Source organism: Eschscholzia californica, unplaced genomic scaffold (assembly GCF_041429995.1).
Source record: "Eschscholzia californica isolate CP2 unplaced genomic scaffold, dmEscCali1.0.p SCAF_3, whole genome shotgun sequence".
NCBI classification, from domain to species: Eukaryota; Viridiplantae; Streptophyta; class Magnoliopsida; order Ranunculales; family Papaveraceae; genus Eschscholzia; species Eschscholzia californica.
Window position 1 is genome coordinate 11,991,582 of NW_028238420.1, and position 25,683 is coordinate 12,017,264.

At 33.9% G+C, this 25,683-nt stretch overlaps 1 protein-coding gene and 2 non-coding genes across 3 annotated transcripts; 2 read left to right on the top strand and 1 right to left on the bottom strand.

The window, feature by feature from the left end:
* The first annotated feature begins 1,778 nt into the window (after window positions 1–1,778).
* Window positions 1,779–1,851, top strand: LOC147548450 (small nucleolar RNA snoR60). Its single transcript, XR_015239056.1, has one exon. It is a non-coding gene; the product is annotated as a small nucleolar RNA snoR60 (small nucleolar RNA).
* A 380-nt stretch (window positions 1,852–2,231) lies between these two features.
* On the top strand, window positions 2,232–2,301 carry LOC147548451 (small nucleolar RNA snoR60). Its single transcript, XR_015239059.1, has one exon. It is a non-coding gene; the product is annotated as a small nucleolar RNA snoR60 (small nucleolar RNA).
* A 1,568-nt stretch (window positions 2,302–3,869) lies between these two features.
* On the bottom strand, window positions 3,870–11,702 carry LOC147548452 (serine carboxypeptidase-like 34). The gene is made up of 10 exons (XM_086666047.1): window positions 11,260–11,702; window positions 7,044–7,151; window positions 6,728–6,823; window positions 6,532–6,624; window positions 6,352–6,440; window positions 5,920–6,219; window positions 5,455–5,591; window positions 5,271–5,363; window positions 5,040–5,145; window positions 3,870–4,221 (listed from the first exon to the last, which is right to left on the bottom strand). The coding sequence occupies exons 1-10, from the start codon at window positions 11,561–11,563 to the stop codon at window positions 4,072–4,074; spliced, it is 1,476 nt and encodes a 491-aa protein (XP_086522173.1). The 5' UTR covers window positions 11,564–11,702; the 3' UTR covers window positions 3,870–4,071.
* Between the last annotated feature and the right edge of the window lie 13,981 nt (window positions 11,703–25,683).

A 25,683-nucleotide genomic window follows, 5' to 3' on the forward strand; every position in this document is an offset into this window, starting at 1 on the left:
GAAACATGGTATCCTCGTGCTTAACTCTATACACCCACTTGTTAAGCAATGCCCTCTTACCTTGAGGCAACTTCACCAGCTCAAACGTATGGTTCTCTTCCAGAGAATACATCTCGTCTCTCATGACATTCCACCATTCATGTTTATGTTCATCTTCCAAAGCTTTAACAAAGCTTTCAGGTTCTCCTCCATCAGTAACACATACTCACTAGGATCATACCTTGTCGAACGTCTCAAACCCCTCTCAGATCTTCTAACAGTAGGGAGGTTCCATCATGATCGTCACCATGACCACCAGTACCATCTTCTTGTGCGGGAGCATCAGCACCGGGTGTATCAACTTGAACCTCAACCTCGACATGAACATCGACAAATGTAGAAGGAACAACCTCCAAATCAATCAAACCTTCATAACCCTGAGCTAGATTTTCGGACTTGTCAATGTCCTTAATCGTTTGATCTTCCATGCACACAACATCTCTGCTCCTCGACTCGAGTAATTTTTTCATCATATACATCTTATTATTTCCTGCCTTCCAAGCAAATAACTGCTCCAAATTCAACCACAACGAACGAACATTACTCCCATTCTCAATATGATGCAACACATTATCATCTACCCATTGTCTCAACGAACCACAAACTTGGCGATGTAACATTTTCCACTGATTATCAGTCTTCTTATCGGGTATCTTTTTCTGAAACACCGGAGCGTGAACTTCCTTCACAAAGAGCAAGTCTTCCATCTTACCCTTCCATAGATGATAATTAGCACCATTCAAACTTATCATTCTACCCATATTTTCCATCGCTAACACAAATAAACCAATAACTAAAGTTATCACAATCCAAAGGACTCTCTAACCTGGAACTCTGATGCCACTTGTTGGAAAAACGGATCGACTCGACGCAGCGGAAATATAAGTTTTCCCCCCCTTTGTGTTAGTTACGAGGATAATCCAGAAGAATAGTGGGAGCAATAAACAAAGAACTGAAAGTAAATAAGACAACGATTTTTAACGTGGAAAACCTCCTCAATATGATCACGGGACTCGTAGCCCAACCAAATCAACTATAATAAGCAAAGTAGTTACAGACTACGTCCACCGAGACTCAGAATCCAAAAGTAACCAATCTCAAACACGAAGAAACACGGAGAAACCCTCACAAGAAAGAACAAAGCAATCCAGAAATTTGCTGTCCAAAACGACCCTCAATTCATTAGGATTTCGACCACCAATCAACGATCTCACCGTACAAATGAACAAGTCAGGAATACATCTGAAAAATTTCAGCTTAATCGGAGAAGATCTCACTGTGGGATTTTCCGAACAACGAAGATTGTGCGTGATGAAAATACTCGGCCACCGCTCTTCTCGGCAAACCTCTTTCTCCCTTCTTCTCTTGTGCGTTTCTAATTGTGCTCTCAACTTCTAATTAAGATTAAGGAAATATTTATAGACTTCCCCTTAACCATAATTCCACCGTCATAAGTAACGACCCAAAGAAACTCGACTCGGGTCCGGGTTTGTTTCCTAAATCAAACCCAACTAGGAGTAACTAGCGCCTATCTATTTTTCTACTCTTTTCTTCGATAGTGGGTTTTGGATTTTGCTGTTGTTGGGTTTTCTTATTGTGAATCATGTGAAGGCAAGTTTGATTTTGTCGATATTACTTAAAACATTTTGTGCATCATGTGAAGCATTAAGATGTTGAATGAAGAGTTTTTATGATTTTTCGTGTTTTTCATTTTTTTCATGGCATCACTTTAAGACATCAAGCAGATGATGAATTTTACTCGGATTCCCCTTCAAGACATTATGAATGATGTAGTCACGAGTTTCTGATGCTACCAGTCTTCCAATTTTACCCAGTCTAATTTAAAAATCTCTTGTGCTTTTTTTAACTTAGTTTGATTTGGATTTATTCTTAACTGTGCACATGATCTGTTTTATACAGCCATATAATGTTAATATGAACTTGTTAGAATTGAAGCAACAAAAGATTTCACCTGGACCCATAAGTTTGAATTTGGGTATGAAGTTCTAAAATGTTAGCCAATCGAATGTGGTTGGATGTGTTCAATTGATTGTGTATTTAGTTTTTTGTATTTTTACCCTCATTCATCATTTGCGGACCTAATGTGCACTTCCTTTGTCATGTGTCTCAGTTTTTCTGTTGTGACTTACTATGTTATTTGAATATCAGTTATCCACTATATTATCAGTATAGAGCATGTGATGAATTACTCGGATTCCCCTTCAAGACATTTGGATGATGCAGATTCGAGTGTCTGATGCGGTTACTGGAAAAACTTTGTCCTTTTAAGAACTCATTAGTCGCCCCTCTCTTGAGTTTGAATTAATTGTTTTCTGAAGCTGTTTCCTTGTTAGCAACTTAGCATACCCTTTTTCGGTATATCCTGTAGGGCGAACGACTGTTGAAAACTTGTCCTTGGTGTGGTTTGGAGTATCTTTTCCAAGCAAATAATTAGCACGTCTTTACCATGTTTTAGAATTGGTAGATGGGTATGCTACAAGGTGCGCCTTAAGGAAATTTGGTCTATTTCCGCCTTTCGAGGCTTACATCTACAAACAATAACCACAATTTACAAGCATTGACTAAGTTTATGCAACATAAGAACAGCATTTATATTTTTTGTTTGTTGAACACTTGATACTTCGTATTGTTGTAGATGCAATGTTCAAGACATTGCTTTTAGATATTCATTATTGTTTACTTGAATGACTCTCAAACTTAGATAATGTATCTCGACCATTGATCTAACTTCGGTATGCTTAAACCTTTTCATTTTTTTTACAGGCTAGAATCTTAGCATTGAATGCATCATATTTCCTGAAGAATGGAGGTCACTTTGTGATCTATTAAGGTGTGTTATATTTCTATTTTTCCGTTGTGTCCTCAACCATACCGTAACATTACAGTTCTGGTTTCTTGTCACCACTGTTTGTTCCCACACTCCAATTTTGGCCAGAATATAAAACCTTACTTGGTTTCACCAGCCTCATACTGATACTATCTATAAGCTGATGAAAAATGAATCTGGCATGTAGATTTAGTTATCTGATATTTTACTAAACAATTAGTAGTGACACTTTGGAAATGTTTAAAAAATTTCTGGGTATACATTTCATTTTCAGACTCTAGGACTGCCCAAAGCCCAATCTTAATAATCATCGAATTAGAGAGTTCCTCCTTAAGAGGAAGAGTAGGTGTCCCGGCGGCGCTCTCATCTATCTTATAGTAGTTTTTTTGCGCATCTTGTTAGTCATGTATGCGAGAGAATCTTACTATGGTATTTGTCTTTCAATAGGCAAACTGCATTGATTCAACAGTTCCAGCAGAAGCAGTGTTTGCACAAGAAGTGAAGAAATTGCAGCAAGATCAGTTCAAACCATCGGAACAGGTCACACTTGAGCCCTTTGAGAGAGACCATGCTTGTGTTGTTGGTGGCTACAGAGTCCCCAAGAAAACAAAACCTACTGCCTAGGTATGAAACTTTAGAGTGTATTAAGAAATCACAGTTGTAATACTACTAGTAGTGGTAGTTGATTTTGATCATCTTCTTTTCAAGACTATTTAGATGTTTGCTTCTTTCCTGAATTATCTTAATCAAGTTTATATAATTTCCGAATCTTCACATCTATCTATAATTTTGTTCGTTCCCCACCGTTTGAATGAATTCAGATCTTTAATTACATTACCCTAATTCGCGATATTATAGTTGGTTCGATTTGTAGTAAAATTCTTAGTGTTTGCAGCAGAAACAGTTCTTTTCTATTGAACTTATTAGGAATATTTCATTGCAAGACTTCTCAACATACAAAAAATACATAACTTAAAACAGAGGAGGTAATTAGAGCATTCTTAATGATAAATTTCAAATTTACAACCAGAGTTTTGGTACTAAATTTGAAACAAATCAATGTGTCTGACAATGATTAATATTTTTGTAAATGTAGAATTCTAAATTAGTTACTTTATAGTTCAACAAAAAAAAAGTGTTACTTTATAACCTTTATTTTATACATCAAATAGAAATATTTGGGGCTAAAAAGGAGAAGTTGGTAAATTTTTGTTGGATAGGAAGTTCTTAATGAGCTGAAGTGACTCCTTTGGTTTGAAAGTTGGAACTTGATGACCAGCTCCTCTTATTGTCACAAATGTTAATCCTTTGTACATTATCGTCCACCCACCAACCTAAACCAATTTTTCATGTGTTAAAATCGAAGCTAAATAATGTAATCTACTATTTAGAATGGCGTACTAAATTATTTGATCAAACGTCTCAAACAGAGTAAAGTTGTCCTTCGCCCGACAAGGGGTATGAGGGGTCCAATGATGGAAGCCTTTCATTTGGAAGCCCTTTGGTGGGTTTCTAGACGAGGTGTCCAAGACCGGAAGTCCTTTATTTGGTTTCTAGACGAGGGTCCAACGAAGGGAAACCCTTTGTTTGGGTTTCTAGACGAGGGGTCCAAGACAGGAAGTCCTTTATTTGGTTTCTAGACGAGGGTCCAACGTAGGGAAACTGTTTGTTCGGGTTTCTAGACGAGGGGTCTAACGAAGGGAAACCCTTTGTTTGGGTTGCTAGACGAGGGGTCGAACGAAAAAACCTTTGTTCGGGTTTCTAGACGAAGGGTCCAACGAAAAGACCTTTGTTTGGGTTTCTAGATGAAGGGTCCAACGAAAGAAGTTCTTTGTTTGGGGTTTTAGACTGCTGGTTTTAGTCCAAGAAGGGGAAACCCTTTGTTCGGGTTTTTAGACGAAGGGTCCAACGAAAGAAGTCCGTTGTTTGGGTTTTTAGACTACTGGTTTTAGTCCAAGAAAGGGTAAGGGGAGACAGATTTCGGCGCCAATGCTTGATAATTGGTTTGGAGTAACATACAAATTAGGGCAACATATATTTGTATAGTTTTTCTTTCCTAAAAATAAATTTGGTTAGGCATTGTTCCCATTATTTTATTGGATTTTATTTTTAGAGCCCGTTGAATCAAAAGAGAATAGGAAGAAGTAAATACCTGGCGATGGCTGTACCACGGTGTCCAATCTTTTACAATATTTAACCCTAATTTGTTTAACGTGTATCTTGTTGATGTTACTGGAATTCTTCCATCAACATCTCCGCTGAAAATGAGCACAAAATGGGTTGATTTAGCCCATAACAACGACGACCAATAATAATAATGTTAATATATTTAATTTGCCGAAGAAGATAAAATTTGTTTAAATAAGATAAAGAAAGAGTTTACCTATAAACCCAAACCCGGAGCCCTCCTTGTACAAGTTTTTTCATTATTGGAAGGATAGAGGGAGATGCATCACTCCAAAATGATATGTTATTGCTGTTTTTCAACAATTACAAAAAGAATCACCGAGTTGACTCATTGAGTTATTGATTCCGAGTTGAATTGGCATAAAGAAGAAAACCCTTACCTGCAATGAGTCCATGGATATGGTATCTTGGTGACATTAGCATGAAGAGCTTTCTGAACGTCGGGTCGATTCAGGTAGGTTTCTGTATAAGAAGAGACACACGGGTCATAACCCGCTGGTTTCTTATGCCATGCTTCCTGCAATCCGTTAAAAGTTTCATTATTAGTAACACAATGTTTGTCAATGTCATCAACCCCATCTGGTAAGGAGCGTGAAGATCACTCACAATGTAAGGATAGTCTCACATAAAAAAAGAGGGCTCTAGTAACTAAAGATATAATATCCAGGTTTTCTCTGTTTACTGACAATTGATCTTGAGTTGCATGACCATAAACTTAACATGGTATCAGTGTTAGGCCTACACGTGTTAGGTTTAAAGTCATACCATGCTCCACGTGATCACAAAAAAAAACTCATAGAAATCTACTTATACCAAGTGAAGATCACTTTTCTGAAGATTCTTACGTATTGGGAGAATGTTGCAGGAGCAACTCCGTTTATTTTTCGAAGTTGTCTTGTGGCAGTACTACTATTTGTACCGTTAAAACACTTTGGAGCGTACAAACTGTACATATCTATTATATCATAAACATCGAAATATTTGTTAAGTAATGTATCACAATCGTCTGCAGTAGGTGGCGGGGCACTGAAGTTGCAAGTCTTCCGGATACTATGATATAAACCATCCGACATGACAGCATGATCCCAAGCATACTCAATCATTCCTTTCTGATCTGTTTCGTCGTCTAATAACGCATTACCGATCTGCATTAATGAAATTTATTTTAAAACAATAAGGCATTGAAATGCATACCAGAGAAAATAAAACGTTGATTCGACATGTAAAACTTCTCAAAGTGAACATTTCCATAGATATCTAAGGAGAAAACTACTCACAATGAAACCCTTGAAATTTATGAAACTCTTTTTCGACGTATTTTTATTAGCGTCGAAGATCCTTTCGGCTAGCTGTGGAACATAATGCCCTAAAAAGACGTAGATTGATAATTTTAGTTATAAGCATTAAAAAGAAAATTTAATATCAAAATGATTCAAATAATATTTTTACTATTGTACCTGCATAACTCTCGCCGGAGATGTAAAAATCATGGGACTTGTAATGTGGGAACCTTTCAAACCAATTTAGAAGAAATTGATACGAATCCTTCGCTATATATATAAAGAATATGGATAAAAGTGCTTAGATAATTAAATACGATAAACAAACTTAAAATAAAATGAAATATACTACAAATATAAATATGATATTTACCAACTATGGTATCCCCTAGTGTTTTTATATCTTCGCTTGTATTTGTATACGAAAATCCAACGCCAACAGGAGACTCCAAAAATAACAAATTGGCAGCTGGAAAAAATACATAATCGTCAATGAATCGTGGATCAATATACAATTAAAACTCCCCATTTATTTGCAATTCCACCATCCTACATTTTCATTGAAAAGATAGGCAAATAAAACATTAAAGAACTGGCGACATAGATACCGTTATCTCATCCTTGTAAATTGATTAATCGTGACACGAAAGAATTTAGAGAAAAAGGAAAGGTAATTTTTTAAAACTTGCCTTGGTTCCATGAGTGCTTGTTGAATTTGAGCTCTGGTTTACCCTTTTGGGTTAAGAAGGGCCCCAATTCCTCTGCCTCTCCGTACCCTATTGATGAACATCCTGGCCCTGCAAAATTATTAACAAATTGACTTAGAAATTTCATTAGAGATATCCTTCTTTATACATCTATAGTTACAATAGCGTTGATCGTTAAATAGCCGCAGTTCACTAATAAAGGGTCGCTATATCATATTTTATGGTTTTATATGGTATGACATACATAGGCCAAACTAGAATTTTTCTCAGCGGGGTTGACATAAAATTCAGACCTTAGCAGCAAAAATTTGGTTAAACAACCCTAAATGATAATTACCATCTCAAAGACACTATCTCAACTTAAGACCATCTGATAATTACCATTATCAAAGACATTATTGGACTCTAAAGGCCGTATAACAACCGTTAATGTCATCCTAAGGCTTGAAAGTCCATTCCTACTTTTACTTTATTTATACCTTTTCACACAAGTCAATAAATGATGAATTTCACCTTCACTCTAAATTGAATCTGTGAGTTGTGACCTTCTAATTTTTAGAGTAGATACACAACCAACATGTCAAACAGTTGTTAACAAACAAATTTTAGGGGTTTTTTGGGCTTACCCCCTCGTCACTAATTGATAATTGAGTTTACCCCCCCCCCCTAATAATGGGTAATTGAGCTTACCCCCTTGGATTTACTATTAGTGACAAAAACACAAAGGCTGTGTTTGACGTACGTGAAATAATTGCCACTACGAAGAACAACTATTCTTCAATATGTTTCATATTAGGGATTCTACCACATTTTATTGTTTCATTAGGTCAGGAATATGATTAGTAAAGATTGATTTTGTTTATATATTTATTTACTTTTTTATTTTATTATCACATACCAAACACATCCTTAGTAGTTTTGACAAAAAAATCTAAATTCAAGGGGGTAAGCTCAATTACCAATTACGGAAGGTGGTAAACTCAATTACCAATTAATTGTAAGGGGGTAAGCTCAAAAAACCCTTATTTTAGTTGAGCAGTCACATGTAAATCTCTCCACGAGAAACACTAGCTAGAAAGCACCAAATTGTTTCTTTTAGTATGTAAACTTTCAACCAGCCCATGCACTATACCTTGTAGCCAAACAACATGTACTTATTTCATGAGATTATAAGCTATATATAGACTTAAGGACATTTGTTTGATTGTTTCGATCTTGTATGAAAGTTTAAATTTGCTCAAAAAAAGAAAACTACGTTTGTGATTGTCTCGATTTCTATATCTCCAAGTTAAAAATGAAAACTGAGTCATTGTTTCTTTTAGTATGTAAACTTTTAACTACTCTTGTGATTTGTCTTGAGCTAAGTTAAAATAAAAAGGAGTTCTCTTTCCTTAGGTCAGGGTAGAAAAACCAAATAAATATATAGCTTATAAAATCATGAAATAGGTGCATGATGTTTGGGTACAAGGGTATAGTGCATGTGCTAGTTGACTCAACTACAAAATCAGTAAATCACTTCGGATCTTTCAATGACAGTCAAATATTAATTGTAACAGACAGAAAATCAACCGTTATAGAACACGCAACGCAATTTAATACGGTGAATCAAGATCCCCCAAATCGGGAATAATTCACTACTTGTATCTTAATTCCCTCATTAATTCTTTATTCTCCTCTCGTGCGGTATTTAATTGTCGGATGGAACTCCAAGAGTGGTGATTGTCTAATAATAACTTTGACTTTTATAATATAATTAACGGTTGTGACTGTCTCATTAAATGATACTCATGTCGACTATACATCTAAATAGTTCTTTGTTTGTGGATTGAGATTAGGGTTTAGGGAGGAGTCTTTTTTTTTGTTGAGGGATCCCACAATGTGAAATTGTAAGATTTATATCTTTTACTTGACGAAAAGATCCTTATTTACCAATCTAACTCGACCATAAACCCAAATAGTGAAACTTTTTAAATTCACAAAAGAGTAAGATACAACTCTTTAGTTTTGACATGAGTAATGGTATAAGAAGTTAAAAGTTAAAGTTTACTCCATATTTACACAAATTCAACAATATTTGTTCTTGAACAATTTTTGTTTTTACTTCTTAAAGGACATTTTCACTCTCAATGAGTAGTTGATTACTATTTAGATCTGTGCTATGTCTACTTTTGTAGATTATTTATAATTTCTTTTATCATGAAAAAATTAACATGATAATTTTGCAGTACGTAATAATAAAATTAATACGTAAAACGCAAAAGTGTAAGTGCACACGCATAGTGTACCCGTGGTGGCCTGGTACAACATACTGAAAATTATTGAATGTTTGTATGACAGAAACCCTTAGGGTGAGATAAACCTTTTACCGGAACAACCCCTAAAAAGCATGTGGTTTTGAGGAGAATCATGTGTACAAAAGGTGTTGATTGGAAGTGGCTAGTGGGGTCAAATTTTCATTTTAGTGGATGTGATGTTCTAATTTCTACCTAAGCATTCTAATGTGTTTTATGTTGTATATGTCAAATTTTCCGTATTCTTCTTCTCTCATGGGGTACTGGTCCATTGGCACTTACTTGCAACCATGGACCAAGCGCACTTACTTGCAACATTATTGTCTATTTGTCGTAGTCTTACTCTTTTTTCATCCACTAGATAAGTGAAGTATCTGGTGACATTTTCTTTTGAGACTCTGATATCAGACAATCTTAAAATTATCAAGATGTATTATAAATCTAAATTTATTTCATTTTTATTGTGAAATAGACATGATAAAATTAACTCCAAGTTAATTACTTATTTTTCTAATTAACTGAATGGATTAGATAATATTTTAATTTTTAACCAAAATTGAAGAGTTAAAGTTCAACTAATTTCGGCCTATTAAAATAAATATTAAGATACATGGCCCTATGATATAAATATGTATATATATACATATCTTTTTGATAAAGACTTCATTAAGAGCACATTATTGACAGGCTGTTCAATGGATCTAATAGAAAAGACATACTAAAATTGTACATCAAATACAATCATCAATCAAGTTGATCAATGAGAGTTGTGTCTTATCTTCTCAAATTCAAAGATTGGTCAAACATACATAATGACTATCAAAGTTTGATGTAACATAACAATATCTATTAGGCAGAGCAAACAAATAGTAAATAGTCAAAGAAATAATGATATTATTACAAGACTAAAGGAGGGTGACACCTAACTCAAACAATGTTGAAGCCAAAAGATGTTATTATTCCCCTCCAACATTATTGCAAAATCCATCACACAAGTGGCTCTTTAGAATCAAAACCACAATTTCTTCTGAGAAATTCATATTAAATGTATATAGTACAAAAGTTTTTAGTTAAATTAAACTTATTGTGTAATCAACTAATTTAATCTTATTGTGTAAATCAACCAAGGACGAAAACAACTAGAATGCGTGATAAATTATAAAACAACGGGTCTTCATCTATGTTGAATTTCATATTAGTTTAAGATTAGTCTTAGGTATTTTTTTCTATTTCTGATATAACGTCATTTATAGTTCAAAGTACAGAACATTTAGTTCTTCACTAAGACTGTGAGTAGAAAAATGTATATGTTAAAATTACCATCATTTAAACAAGTTTTTAAGTTTAGCGACTTTGCTTATAATTGAAAGAATTCCAACATGGTGCGTTTGAATTTTAATCAATAATTTTTCTTGAAGAGTTTAAAAAACATTAGCTTTCTCACATTGAGCAAATAACTCAGAATCTTAACGAAAAATGATGGTTATATCTAGACGTACCCTAAACACAATAGGCTCCTTTCCAAACTCGTAAGTTTGAATTTGTAATAATTCAGTTTACGAAAAAACTCTAAATTCCTACTTATTTGGTGAGAAATTTTCTAACAGATCCAAAAAAACAATTGAGATTAGACATACTCGAAATGTTGGAATAAATAGCGAATTCTAGAATTCTCAATTGGTTACCTATCTTATCAAATAAAAATAAATTAAGGACAAAAGACACTCAACTTTTCCCAAAAAGTTAACCAAAAAGCACAACTTTAACTAATTAAAATTCAACTTCTTTTTTCATATATTAGTAAAAGTTTTTAGACCCATGTCATTAATAATATTATAACTTGAACCTAAACAATAAAAAAAGAAACCATAACCAAGTTTAGGTAGCATAATAGGTATGATAATTACCTCCATTGAGCCAAAGAAGGAGAGGTTTTTCTTTAGGTTTATCAATTGCTTCAAAGAACCAATAAAACAAAGCCTTCCCATGACTTTCATCCACTGTTACATAACCGGCATATTGTCTAAATTTTACAGGAGGTTGACCAGGTAGTCGAACGACACGGTCCACTAATTGTTGGGCCTTAGCTTTTGGGCCTATACGATCCAAGTCTAATTCAGCTGAAACAACTGAATTAAGAAGAAGAAGAACACATACAAGAAGAAGATGAAACAGATAGAAAGAAGAGATGGGCATGACTATAGAAGCCATTGTACCAACACTAATCCCTCTAGCTAATTAAGGCTAAATTGCTTTCTCTCTCTCTGTTTGTGAATGATTTTTCTCTAACAGTACTCATGTATGGCTTGTTTATATAATACATACAAAGAGAGCATGTGACGGATAAGTCACGTTTTTGAGTGTTGATGATGGTAAACTACCCCCCTTTACTTTAAAATGACTAAAATACCCTTACTTGTAGTGAGCTGTGAATAATACATATCAATGAATAAATACAAAAAGTATTAATGCTAGTATGGACCCCCTTTTCTTATCCTATGTATATATTTCACCCTACCCTTAACTGTCATTCTAAATTCAGTATTGATAAGTCCATTTGGTATAGTTTTGACTTTCTACAATACCCCATACTTTTCTCAAAGTATGTCACTATTTAGTATTACACTATTACGTTGTAAACTATTCTATATCGGTAATTGGTCGGAGTGTGGTATTCTTCTTAAAAGATCAACCACCTTTCTGTATTGAGACTTTTTAAAATGGTGTGGCTCAGAAGTGTCAAAGCGACCGACAATATCGTTAGCAACCTAGAAGGTTGGTGCGCATCTTCTATAACACTTTATCAACACGATTAGCTCTACTGTGATGGAGTTTTAAGAGAGTGTGTTGCAAACAATTTCACATCGGTTGTGAGATGGATTGTGGTGCTACTCTTTAGAGGTTAAATACCCTTTCTTAGTAAAAGCCTTCTAAAACGTAAAGTCCAAAAATGTCAAAGTGGAGAATATTACTAGCAGTCGAGAAGATTGATCCCGTATCATCCGTAACATGTTAAATGGTGATAATGAGGTTTTTCATTTTCCAAATGTAGTCAAACTAACATACAGACATGCCCTTAAATATTTGTATAAAACATTTATTGTTGTGATTTTCTTTGATTTGGGTGACTTGAATATTTAGATTTGGTTGTTTATTAGCTAGTGTTGTTATTTTTCCAAGTCAAAAATCATAAGAGGTCCTAATTAATTAAGATGGGTATAGAAGGGCATAATTGTCAAGTAAGGAGAAAGAAAAGTGAGTAGAGTGTTATCTGGTGGTCTGGTCAATTGCTTCAGCTAGAAATGGTCAATTGCTTCAGCTAGAAACCTTGACAACTTAGAAGATCAGCAAAATCATGGACACTTTATACTATAGTCTATATATATAATATATGCCCCTATTAATTATATATGATGTCCATATACCACTTCTCTTCGATTCCATTTGGCCTTTTAAATAACTAAATACTTAAATTTTTTTTTTGATGAAAAACTAAATACTTGAGTTGGTTAAGCCAAAAATAATGACATACATACAAAAATTAGAAGCTTCCTTATTGTAATGGTTTGTTGATTATTACTGTCTTTTTCATTATCCAGAATTTTTTTTTGTGAAGCTGTATTTTTATCCATATACTGCAAGAGTAGAAACACGGGCTAAGGCGATCTGTTTAAAAATTTAATATACAATTTCAATATTTACTAATTGTAAAATTATGTGCGGACCGCAATTTAAATTCTGAAATAGGCCAAACAACCACCAAAAATATTAAATTAATCTGAAATCCACAAACCACGAAAACACGAAATGCCGTTTCAAGTACATAAATGTGTTATGTATTTCATATTTTATTACAGTATTTCACATAAACTCTAGATGTCGATTGGGCAGGTTGCCCTGACATGACACGTTCTACTAAAGGGTTTTTTAAATTTTTATGCTCTAACCTTATTGCTTGGTATGCTAACTAACAACTCACCACCTTTCGTTCTAGTACTGAAGTTAAATAATGAGCATTTGCCTCTAGTACTGTCGATACTAAATGGATTTCTTTTGTTTTACTATACTTGGGCCTCAGTTTGCCTTTTAAATTCTATGTGATAATAAAAGTTCTATTTTGATGACTATCAATATGGTTCTCTAGGGTCGTTGTAAGCATATTGCACTTGATTATCACTTTCTTTGCGAAGAGGTTGCAGATGGTCATTTTCAGATTTGATATATTCCGTCTCATGATCAATTGGAGGGTCTTCTCACAGAGAGCTTATTTTAGTTGCAATTTCAAAAGATTTTCCCAAACTGAACTTAACTATGATCTGAACTGACGTTCAATTTACGAGAGTGTAGTAATGTCCCACTAGGCCGAAAATCACGAGGTCAATCTCGACCATCCATCCGGGCAGTGATCCGAGTAGGAGTATATTATTTCCTAATTCATTCTTACTTCCAATTTTTATGTTTTCTCACGTTTATCTCTTTTCTAAGTTGTATACCTTTAAGACTTTATTGTCATACAACTTCTCAATTTGATTATGACTATGAATATAGGCGAGGAGGAACTAAACAACTTACACCATTATCCAATATTCTCTTAAGTTACATTTGATATTAAATAAATAATTTTGTGGAAATAAAGATTAACAGTGAAAAGTCTTCCATGAAATATATTAAGTAATTTTTTTTTGTTGTCATTTGTTATTTCGTGAAATTTTATAATTTTGTTATTTTGTTGACAATTAACTTCCACGAAAATGATAATAACTTGGTTAGGAATTTTAATACTGGGTCTAATTAAGATCTCTTAGTTACCCTGTGTGTTGTTCAAATGACATTTTTATTTTTATTTTTTAAAAATGACTTTTTTCACTTATATTGGCAAATGACATTGCTGCTCTTATGTTGCCAATATGACGCTTTTCTGCTCATGCTATCCAAATTATTCTAGCGTGCACTTTTACCTCCTATTATACCAAGTTACCTTTCCGCTCTTATGTTATTAAAATGAGATTTTTGTCTTTACATTTTTGTTATATTTCTGCCTATTTACGTTGGCACATGCACAATGACTTATTGTTAAAAAAGAAGGTGAAAATATCACTTTGCTAAGATAAAGATACATCTTTCAACAACAAAAAAAAGATAAGGGTACACGTCAATTTGTGAATAAAAAACATATGAATGTGATTTTGCAAATTATAAAGAGTTGTCGAAATCATTTTGACAACTTGGGAATAATATCATTTTATCAATATCGAAAGATAGAATTTCATCTTAATATAAAAGGAAAAATGTATTATTTAGACAATATAAGATAAGAATGACATTTGGACCACATACAGATAAAAACCATTTTGGTATTATATAAGAATAAAAATATAATTTTGACAAACTAAGTGTAAACTATTATTTAAGTATGATAGAAGGGTACGTATGTAATTTTGACAATGTAAGTTAGTAAAAATGTCATTTTGAAATAAAAGGGTAAAAATATCATTTTAGTACTATTAAACGATAGAACTTACCTTTTTAACATAAAATAAGACATACATTTTCCTTATAAGAATGAGTGAAAATGTCATCTTGAACATATATGTGGAGGTGGAAACTGGGTCGGTTAGATGACCACATGTTTATTTCTTGATCAAGCTGAGCTCTAAACTCCTACATCCATTAAATTATCAAGCGGATTTGGGCGGGTTATTTTTAAAATCAAAGTGTTCAAAATTTGTCGAAGTCCCTCAAACATTTCAGGTTTATCGGGTACCTGGAGGTCGGATTCCGATTTTCGCTACTCAAGAAGAAGGCATCCTTACTTAAGACAGGGCACGACTGGACTTGTATTTGAAAATGGGGTTATTCCGGATTGACCCCCTAAAGTGTGATCAACTTGCCGATTGGTCCTATAAGTTAGCAAAAATGCCGAGATGACCCCATTTTTCAATGCATTGACTAAAATGTCAAATTTAACCGTTTTGATTTTTCCCTTTTGTCATTTTCCTTTATTTATTTTATTTTATTTTATCCTTTTATGTTTATCTCTTTTCATCTTCATCAACTTCTTCTTCTCGTTCTCTCTCTCTTCTAGACAACTTCCGTTTAATGGAGATTACCAATACAAATTTTGAAAAATAATAGTTCCAGCTACAACAACACTTTTCGATCCGTTGCCGGTTGAATATTTCACAAATCTCTTATTTTTATCATATACTATTCTTACTTTGTCACTTTAATTTTAGTTTTTCACCTTCTGTTTGCAAGGAACAAATCTAGTTCTTCACCTATTAAATTTTGCGTTTAGATCTTTTGACTTCATAAATGGAGTTATTTTTTCTAGAGAGTGAAAGAGAAGAACATGATGACGATGAAGATGAAAATAGAGAGACATAAAGACTAAACTTAAATAAAGAAGAAAAAGTCAAAAGACAAAACGAGAAGCTGGTCACACTTTAGGGGGTCAATCGGAAAATAACCCTTAAAAATATACGTATATCTATATAATAAAACACAAAAAAAATAATAAAACACAAATATTTAAATCCGAATAGGACAAACATCATTTTCCAAATTATACATGTTGTCTAAGGACCCTTCGTCATTTATAATGAAGTCCTTTTCATTTAAAGGATCCAGATGAAGTCTATGTATTGTATTATATATCTTTAAATCTTGCCCCTCCAATTTCATATCTTTCAATCATAAACCTTTCAATCCCATCTCCAATCAAGGTTTAAATGAAATTAATTAATTGTGAAATTATGAGTTACATATCTATTATACAAACCACAATGTATCTGCTGATTGAGAAATCCCACGACAAATCATAGTTGTTTGTTCAGTTTTCTCTTAAATCTTGATCATTTGATCTATTACCTACCTAAGAAAAAAAAGAGGTTCACCCTCTCACTAAATCTATTGTGCAAACCTCATGATAAAATTATAGCCGTCCAATTCTCTATAGTTAAATCTCAACCATTGAATTACAAAGTCATCATAAAATTAATTAAGTGTAAATTAATGACCATTTAATTTTATTTTAATGACCATCTACATAACCGTAATAAGATTTCAATCCGACTATAAAAAACACACTCGGCCAAACCGCAGTCTCCTAATCTTCCCCGTCCTAATATTTAATCTCCAACAATGAAGACATCTATATCATAATTTAGTTTGACGAGGGAGACACCACATTATATCTATAACTTTTTTAAATATTAATTATTTTTAAGTTACGAAAGTCTCACCCTTAGATCTTAACCCTTAATACCTCTTTAAATCACAACGGTGGATATCCCCCTTATAACCTCTCTATCCCCATAACTTTTCGAAAATGAATTGTCCTTCAGTTATAAAAGAAGAAGACTCATGGATCCCCCTTTCCTGTCTATCTATACTTTTCTCCCTGCAATCTTCTTTTTACGCCTCTTTTTCCCTCCCTCTATCTCAATACAGTTCCTATTTGTTAATCGGAGCGCTCAACAACTAGTTGGTCATTTTATTTGTACTATTCATTCTATTGGTAGCTCTTGAAATTTACTTAATAAATGATAAACTTTCGTTTTTCTTTATTGATAGTTTTTCTTAGTTGATTTAGTATTGACTTTTGTTAGTGTTGTTATTATGTAATTAGTTATGTATGATTCATACCTATAATTCAGTATAGCTCTTTTTATTAATTTAATATTTTTTATTTTCCATAAGTTTAATGTTACATTTGATTGTAACTACAGTATAATTTTTTATATAAAGAAACTCTTTCTCTCTATGTTTATCTCTTTCTCTGTCTATGTAATTTTTTTTCATTTTGTTATACAAAATTATGTTGTGGATTTTGTCCCACCTACGGATTTGATTTCTATTTTGTTCTTTATGAAGTGAAGAATTCTTTTTGTTTTTAAGATTTAAAACTTCAATCTTTTTGAATCACTTGAATTTTTTCTACAATATTTTTTTTTGTTAAGATATAAGAATTACAAACTACACTATTCAACTAAAAAACCCACACATTAAGTAAGCGCAGAAATAAAAGACGGTGCGGAGTTCCAGATCCGAATTTGAAGGTGCGTTTGAGAAATTTATATCTGTGAAACGATACTTGAGATTGAGAATTTGGATGATGATCTTTCTTGACTTCCATTGAATTGCCTGACTTTGGTCTTCAATGTGCTTTATAATGTTCTAATTATCACTTTCTATGTTGAGATACTGTATGTGTACTTGGATGTCCCATAGGATGTCGTAGCGGATTGCGAAACATTCGCATTCTTCTGCGAACTGGCCTCTAACGGTGTCTGCTACTGCGATTACAAAGTTTGCTTCATGGTCCTGTATAATACAACCTATGCCTGGCGGTCATTGTTATTTTATTTCAGAGTTTACGATGTGAACGTACTTTATTACTTTTCAAATTTTTCTTACGATCTCTTTTGGACAGTTCATTGTTATTTTATTTCAGATGTTACGATGTGAACGTACTTTATTACTTTTCAAATTTTTCTTTGAGATGAGTAAAAGTCAACTAGTTACCATTCTTACGATCTTTTAATGATGAAAGATTACCTATTTATGTGAATCCACCAAATGATTCTTCAGTTATTTCCATCGTCAATTCTCGAAGCTCCTTAAATTAAGTGCTTCTGTTAAAATTCGAATGAAATAGCTATCTTTAAATCCAATTGGGTTTATATTGATTGAAATTAGCTTTAATTGGATGGAGGTTGTAATGATGAGTGGTTTTGTTTTAGTTGTTTCATGGTGAAAAGTGGTGTATCGATTTAGTTCCTCACCAGTCACCGCACTCAATTTTAATTAGCTGCTATTGGTTCATTAAAGATTTAAGTTTTGGGTGAGAAAAACCATACACCTTCATTTTTATTTATAATAATAGAACAATAGTACAATAGATGGAAACAAATAAAGCGGAATAACATACTATAAAAACGATCCAATTCCTTAGTGTATCTAATCCTTTCATATCTTGGAGATATGCATGAGAAGATTTCCCTTGATTTATATATTACGCTCCCGCAAATTGAGCAGAGGATCAAAGCGAAGTTCAATTTGGAAAATAAATTCACGAGACGAAACTTGATGAGGTTATTCTTCTACAAATTCTTCAGTAAGACAATCATGGAATTGGTTGATGAACAAACTTTTATTTGGTGTAGATCGGTATTAATATTACGACAATAATAACAAGCAAACATGACATAATCACACTGGATTCAAAGATCATTTAAAAGACACGGGCTAAATCACATTAGATTCAAAACCATTTGCACTTAATGAGCTTAATCACAACGGATTCAGAGGCTAGCGAAAAAACACGACTAATTTTTGCTGATAAACCAAGCAAAAAAAACACAAACTGGGAGGCATCAACCGTGCACTTCAAATAATGATAACAATAACAATCGATATCAGGGAAATATGCACCTTTACAGATATCAAACTTGCACCAAAGTTGAATTAACTTTAAACATACTTGAACACCAATTAAACTCTTGAAACATCCATGAATTCTCCACCCAATTAAAATAATTCATCCATCATTATTACATACTCCAAGGAAAGAAAGGAATTGTCATTGTGGATGCAATTTCTCTCTTCATAACATAACCCTTTAAAATCCGCAATGGACTATGATATTGACAACTACTCCACCATTGTAACCTTATTAAAAGACATAAAAAAAAGCTTCGGCCGTCAACCTTGATTAAATTTATTGAAAAATGTGAACTAAGCTAATTAAAGAAATTAGAGGACAAAAAAAAAATTAATTATGATTTCGGTGGACAGTAGTCATGGACGGCTAAAACCACAGGTTAAACAGAAGAAAAATAGGATTGAAAGTATACTAGGGGTGTACTCGAGTCGAGCTTTTAACGAGTTGCTCGAGTTTGGCTCGACTACTGCTCGTGCTTGACTCGAAGATTAACGAGTATGAGCTTAAAACGAGCTCAAAATCATGCTCCTTTATGTAAACGAGCCGAGCTTGATCATTCTTCAGTGTCCCGAGCTACTCGTGAACAACTCGTTTGACATACTACCTATAATAGTGTAGTACATAATTACGTATTAGTATTGAAACTTGTACATGGAATATCAACCACTAAAAGATTATTGGAATATGAATCATTAATCATTATTGTTGTATATAACAAATGATCATTGAAGTATTTTGATAATTTAGGAAGTTGTTTTGATTTGAAGTATTTTGATAAACGAGCTTAAAACAATGCGAGCTCGAGCTCTTTTAAACATATACGAGCCGAGCTCGAGAAAGTGGACAATTACTCGACCGACTTCGAGCTCGAGCAAACATTCAAAGACACTAACCGAACTTGAAGATCTTACTACTCGCATCGGCTCGACTCAAGTACACCCCTAAACTATACTCTTTAGAGTTTTGTAGCTCTGAAACCATGAAAGATTTAGGTTTTGGGTGAGGAAAACCATACACCTCCATCTTTATTTATAATAGAAGAATAGTACAAATAATGATCATGCCTTCAATACTCTTTCCTTCAGTTTTTAGCTGTTGAAATAGTCAATCATAAGTACATGCTTCTAGGCTAATGATTTGCGAAATTTGAAATTCAATATTTTCGTCTTGATTTCTCTTTTTCAAATAATGATTTTTAAATGTATTTATATAGAACCAGAATTAAACTTTTTTTCGTGAAAGAATATAATTCGATTAATAAGTTGTTTTGTCGTAAGTATTTTGAAACCTAAACACATATTTAATTATTATGCTCATTCACATTTATCTAAAATACAATACAAAAAAGTTAATGTAATTCAAAATGAAAGTTTTTGTTTACTATTTTACATATAAAAAATAATACATCTTATCTTATCGAAGGGTCCGAATAAAATTTTGTGCCGCATCCCATTGTTCTCAGTACAATTCTGAATTTACAAACTATGAATACTATAATTTAACTCTACGAATTTTTTTTTGAATCTTTTTAGGTCTGAAGAAAACTTTTTCATAAGAAATATCTATTTTGAGTAATTAGGGAAAGAACTTTAGGACCTTTCTCAGTATGCTTCACCCTGGACCATAACTTAGTTGTGGTACCACTTTGATATATGACATATTAGTTTTCATGGCCTACTTTCAGAGCACCCAAAAGAGATCATCATAGACAGATGCGCATTTTATTATGTCTTAGTCAAATTTCTTTGTTTTATTCAACTCTAAAACTTTTAAAGTTTTAAGTAAATATTCACTCTAGTGGTAGCTTTTTGAAGTTCACATGGTTGGTCTTTAGGACAAAATGGAGAGAGAATTGCTTTTTGAAGTTAACATTTCAACCTTAGTCCTCTTCTTTCTTTTAGCTCTTTCTTCTTTTCTTTTCGCTCTCATTGAGTGTTGCATTAAGGTTGCGAGTTAGGGTTGCCTCGAGTCTGACCCTCTATCATTCTTCATTAAAGGTCTTCACTCGCAACCGAAACTGCTTTTTGTTATAAACACCCATTTACTTAGTTTAAAAGACCAAAGAGTTAGTTACGTTGGTCAAATCTAACTCTGTAAACAAAACTCAACTCAACTCTCCTCTTATCGAGTACACCGGAGGTGCCCCTAGACATGTGCACGCCCACGTCAAAATCTAGCTAGCCCAACGGAGAAAGGAGTCATCTAAGTTCTAACGATTCCTATTGATCAGCATCTGACAACTACTATATATTGATAATTAGGTTTTGGGGTCTAATTGTAAATATATAAATACTTCTATTACTCATTTCAATGAATTACCTAGTCCAAATATTTTCTGGCCTCCATTTGTGCCTCTTCATAGTGTACACATCTTCTTAACATATATAAATCATATCCAATTTCAGATTTCAATGGATATAATAACCAACCCAACCTAGTGACCTACATTAATTAGCCAAATAATACTTGTACACTAATTAGGGTACATTAATTTCAGAGGGAATCATTCAAAAAAGATGTTGGAAAGAAAGTTTACAAAAAGATTAAAGAGGAAAAGATCAAAAGACAAAAGAGAAGAAATGGGTAGGGTTCCAAAACAGTAGGGTTCACAAGTATACAAAATGAACCTATCATTCTGCAATCTGCACTGGTGTGGTGGCATGGGGAATCATTAGAAAGTGCTATTAATCCCTTTACGCGCGTGCCATGGAAAAATTGTCCCCTTATGGCAAATGGTTTTCTCTTTAGTCGCATCTATTCTAGCTAACTAAAGTGAGAAAATTATAGTGACATCCATTCTAATGCTACAAGTTAAGAGGTAGTATTTGAAGTGGCTTGTAATTGTCTTTGCAAGAGAAAATGACCATAATGGTCATGAGGTGTATCTTTGGTGCAGTAAAATGATTAAAAGGGGGTCAAATTTTTTTTTGCTACTTTTGTTAGAAATGTTTTTAAGGAAAATATATAAAACATTTAACACAAATTAAACTTGGAGATATACGGGATAGGGGCGTGTACAGAGCTCCTTGAACAAACTTTCTTTTATTTTTCGGTTTATGTTTTGGATAGTATCTTATATTATGAACTTCATGCAACTATTTATAAAGTGGGACTTTCAACACTCTTCATCTTCTCATTTAAGTAAGCAACTCAAAGGACTCTCCAGACCATCAACTCTGACTCTTTAACTACTTCCATAATGACTCATAATTCTAATAATTTCTTACTCTCCAAATTTTCCATGGCTCGAATCCGTAACTATTCATAATTCAAAGGGTTATTTCTCAAATGACCCCCAACTTTGTGACCAGCTTCCTGCCTAGCCCCCTATTTTGTCAAAAAGGGAAACCCCCTTCACCGGAGTTTAGAAAGAGAGAAAGGAGAGATGAAATTATTTTTTTTTTTAAGAGAGACGGGAGAGATAACAAAAAATTTATTTATTTATAATGTTTGAAGGTCGCCGACCGAAAAATTGGCTGGCCGGAAAATTGGTCGGCCGACGACCTTCGCCGGAGAAGATGATGAAGTGGCGAGAAGTTGAGATGGCAGAGAGAGGTTATGAGATGGAAGAGAGGGAGAAATGATGACTGGTTAACAGTGTTATAACGGAATCTAAAAAACGGGGCCATCTGAATATTTTTGACAAAGTAGGGGGCTAGGCAGACCTGGTCACAAAGTTGGGGGCCATTTGGAAAATAACCCTAATTCAAATTAGTATGACATTGACAAAAAAATTTCTCGCATCTTTTTTCTTTTTCCTCACTCTTCTCTCGAGGACTGATGTTGTATAAATAAGAGGTTTTCTTCTCACATGGTATTAGAGCGTCAAGGTTTTCTTTTCCGCATTTTTTTATTCAAATCAACTTCGAAATCATAATGAATTCACATAGTTTAACGAACTCAGCTTTTCCATCAATCATCTTCTCAAAATCTTTCACAAACAATAAGCGTCTCAAATTTTACGTCTTCTAATCTTGATAAAACAATTGAGAGATCAGTTTGAAACGATTTGGATTACTAATGATCTAATAAGACATGTTGACAGAATATACAACAAAAGTAATTTAATTGATGGTATTGATGGAAAGGAAGTTGTAAATCCTGCGTATTTTGATATGGAGGAAGCCAGATACCTTCATCAAATCTTGCTTGAAATGTACTTTCACTAGATCTATATCATCCGATGATTTAGGCGTGCAAACTCTCAACAAATCTGGAGTTACGTAAGGATAATTTATGTAGAACGATTTGAATTGAGGTAAACAAGATTTGTTTCGCAAATAAACTCAAAATAGAAAGAGAGGATATCTACACATGTCAGTGAAAATCAGAGAAAACTCAAACGGATTCATATTTGTTGATGTTGAAAAGTAGTTTTCTCGATAATCTTCCAAATGATTGAGATCTAGGGCCAGATGGTGAATTTTCATTAAGTGATTGATAAAACTAAGCCTTCAAAAAACCAAAAAAACACTTCGACGCTGAAGTTAGGGAAAACCTAATATGGTTATATAGGTCTGGATGAGTTGCGGCAATGCATGATAGATATGATGTGGTGGTAAGGCACCAGCCTTGATGGGTGCCACGTGTCGGTGGTTGTTTGGAAGATAATATCTGATGAGTTTGTATCTTCTAACATAGACAAATCCTATGGCACAACCTTTCGTGTATGAAAAGTGGATCATTTGTTCCTTCTGGCCTTCCACGCCACAATTTCAATTCAGTTTGATATAAGCTCGGAGGGATCAAACTCTTTTCGGCTGATCTTTCTGTTCTTAGACTCTAGTAAGACCAGTGCTAAGATTGGGTAAATCTCATCTCGAATCCACCTCTGTATCGAGGCAGTATGTGGCTTAAGATGGCAAACTCATCTCGGATCCACCTCTGTATCGAGGCAGTATGTGGATTAAGATGCCAAGATGATTTTCACATACCTTCCTTACTACTCCGAGACCCAGAACATATCTTTTACCATAATGGTTCGGTTTCTTCTTTTGGATTTCCTCTAGGCTAGCGCATGGTTTAAGGCACCGATGAGACTCATGCCGACCTCCCATGTTAGGGCTCAAGCGGCAGGGTTATGCTGGATCCACCTCCCTGATGGCTTTGACGATGGTCGTTTCGTATGTATTCTAGTTAATCTGTCGACATCTTGACTTGGTCAAAGATGACAAATATTTCGCTCAACACGAGGTTCTCTAGTCCTTAGGTGATAGGAAAGAAACTTAGGAGTAGTATAAATTTTAATTGTCGCCCGTCAAAGTTAGTTATAGAGATTTTTACAATATTAACATTTCTACAAAGAATACGTAAGTGCATTATTTTTCTTTTGGTTTTGGTATCCCTAATATACGGTGACGTAAATAAGTACTGCTTGGGCCATGACTTCGATACCTATGTCGATATCTGTCCAATCTTCCTTTATTGTATTTTACCCTTGTTGAGTCTTTATTTAGCCTTAATTTGTTCTGAGGTTGGCTCTTCTTAACTAGTTCTGCCTAATCCGAGCTCTTGTGGTGGACTATGACCTTTCTTCTCGGTTCCGTAGTCTTACACTCGATTTGGAATCTGAATTAGTTATGTGTGATATCCACTACTGACATAAGGGATTCATTTCTTTTTCGATTCGAGGTTTAGCAGTGTTTTTTCTGTCCCATTTAATATCTTTTATCTATGCTTATAAAAAATTTATTGTCTTTTGTGGATTTGTCATGGGCAACCTTCTATGCTTGTCGAAACTTCTAAATTTCTTGGTCCTTTCTGTTTATGATGTTCCGATATCGTGTAATCCCGAGCTGAAATAATATGAGTTATCAGCATCGCTGTTTGTTAGGAGCTCAGAGATCTGCTCTGATTTGCTTTGAAGTAAACGAACTTCTTTAGCGTTTTGACAAAACTACAACTTTTGTTGCCGAGTAGTAGTGTCCCTTTACTATCTACACTCCCAGATATTGATCTTTGCCTTTTGTATTCTCTTAACCATATTCAGAACTTTCTTTTGAAATTTTGTAACTCATATTTAATGAATACTTTTCTCAAGATTGAAATAATTAGTTGATCCATGGGTATTAAATATACATTTTGTGGGATGAAATCTACTCCGATCCTGTTTCTAAATTTCTTATGAATTCTTTGTTCTACTGCAATAGTTCTTCCATCTTCCATGCGTGATCATTTTCGCTTATATTTTGTCTCTAGGTCCATTCCAAACTTTTTGTTCATCGTCTAGAGGTCACGATCATTGGAGTTCCTGAAGATGTCATTGTCTTCATTTCCGTGACTTATTTAATTCTATTTATTTCATATGATTCGACAAGCAATGCCAAAATGTTACTTTTGTCAAAATCAACAAAGAATGCCTCTCCAATTCCGGGGAAATTATATTCAATGTTGAAGGTTATTTGATGAAAATCTCTAGGGATCCGGGAGCTGCTAGTTACGCCCTTCTGCTGGTGAGCGCATCCATTGCTGCGACTACGCCTCCTTCATCTTGATCTTCTATATAGGAGATAACGATTAACGTTTATGAAACACTCTTACATCAACTTTTTCTTGCTTTATTTACGTCAGTTAGTGTTTCCCTGTGTTTCAAGTATATAATTAGGGGAGTAATCCAACTGTTCTCTTATGCCAGGTGAGTTACTATAACTTCTTTTCTCAATACTCTTTTTATCTGGAGTTTTTAACAGAACTTTAGGTAGAGTTGTATGCCCTAATATCATCTTTGGTAGAATGTCAGGGACTGAATTTTGTTTTTGAGGAATCCTGATGATATCGAATTTTCAAAATGTTTTCTTAACTCTTTTACCTTTTCCAGATATTTCACGAGGCCAATTCCTCTAGTGTCGTACTTCCCCAAAACTTGATTCGCAATAAGTTAGGAATC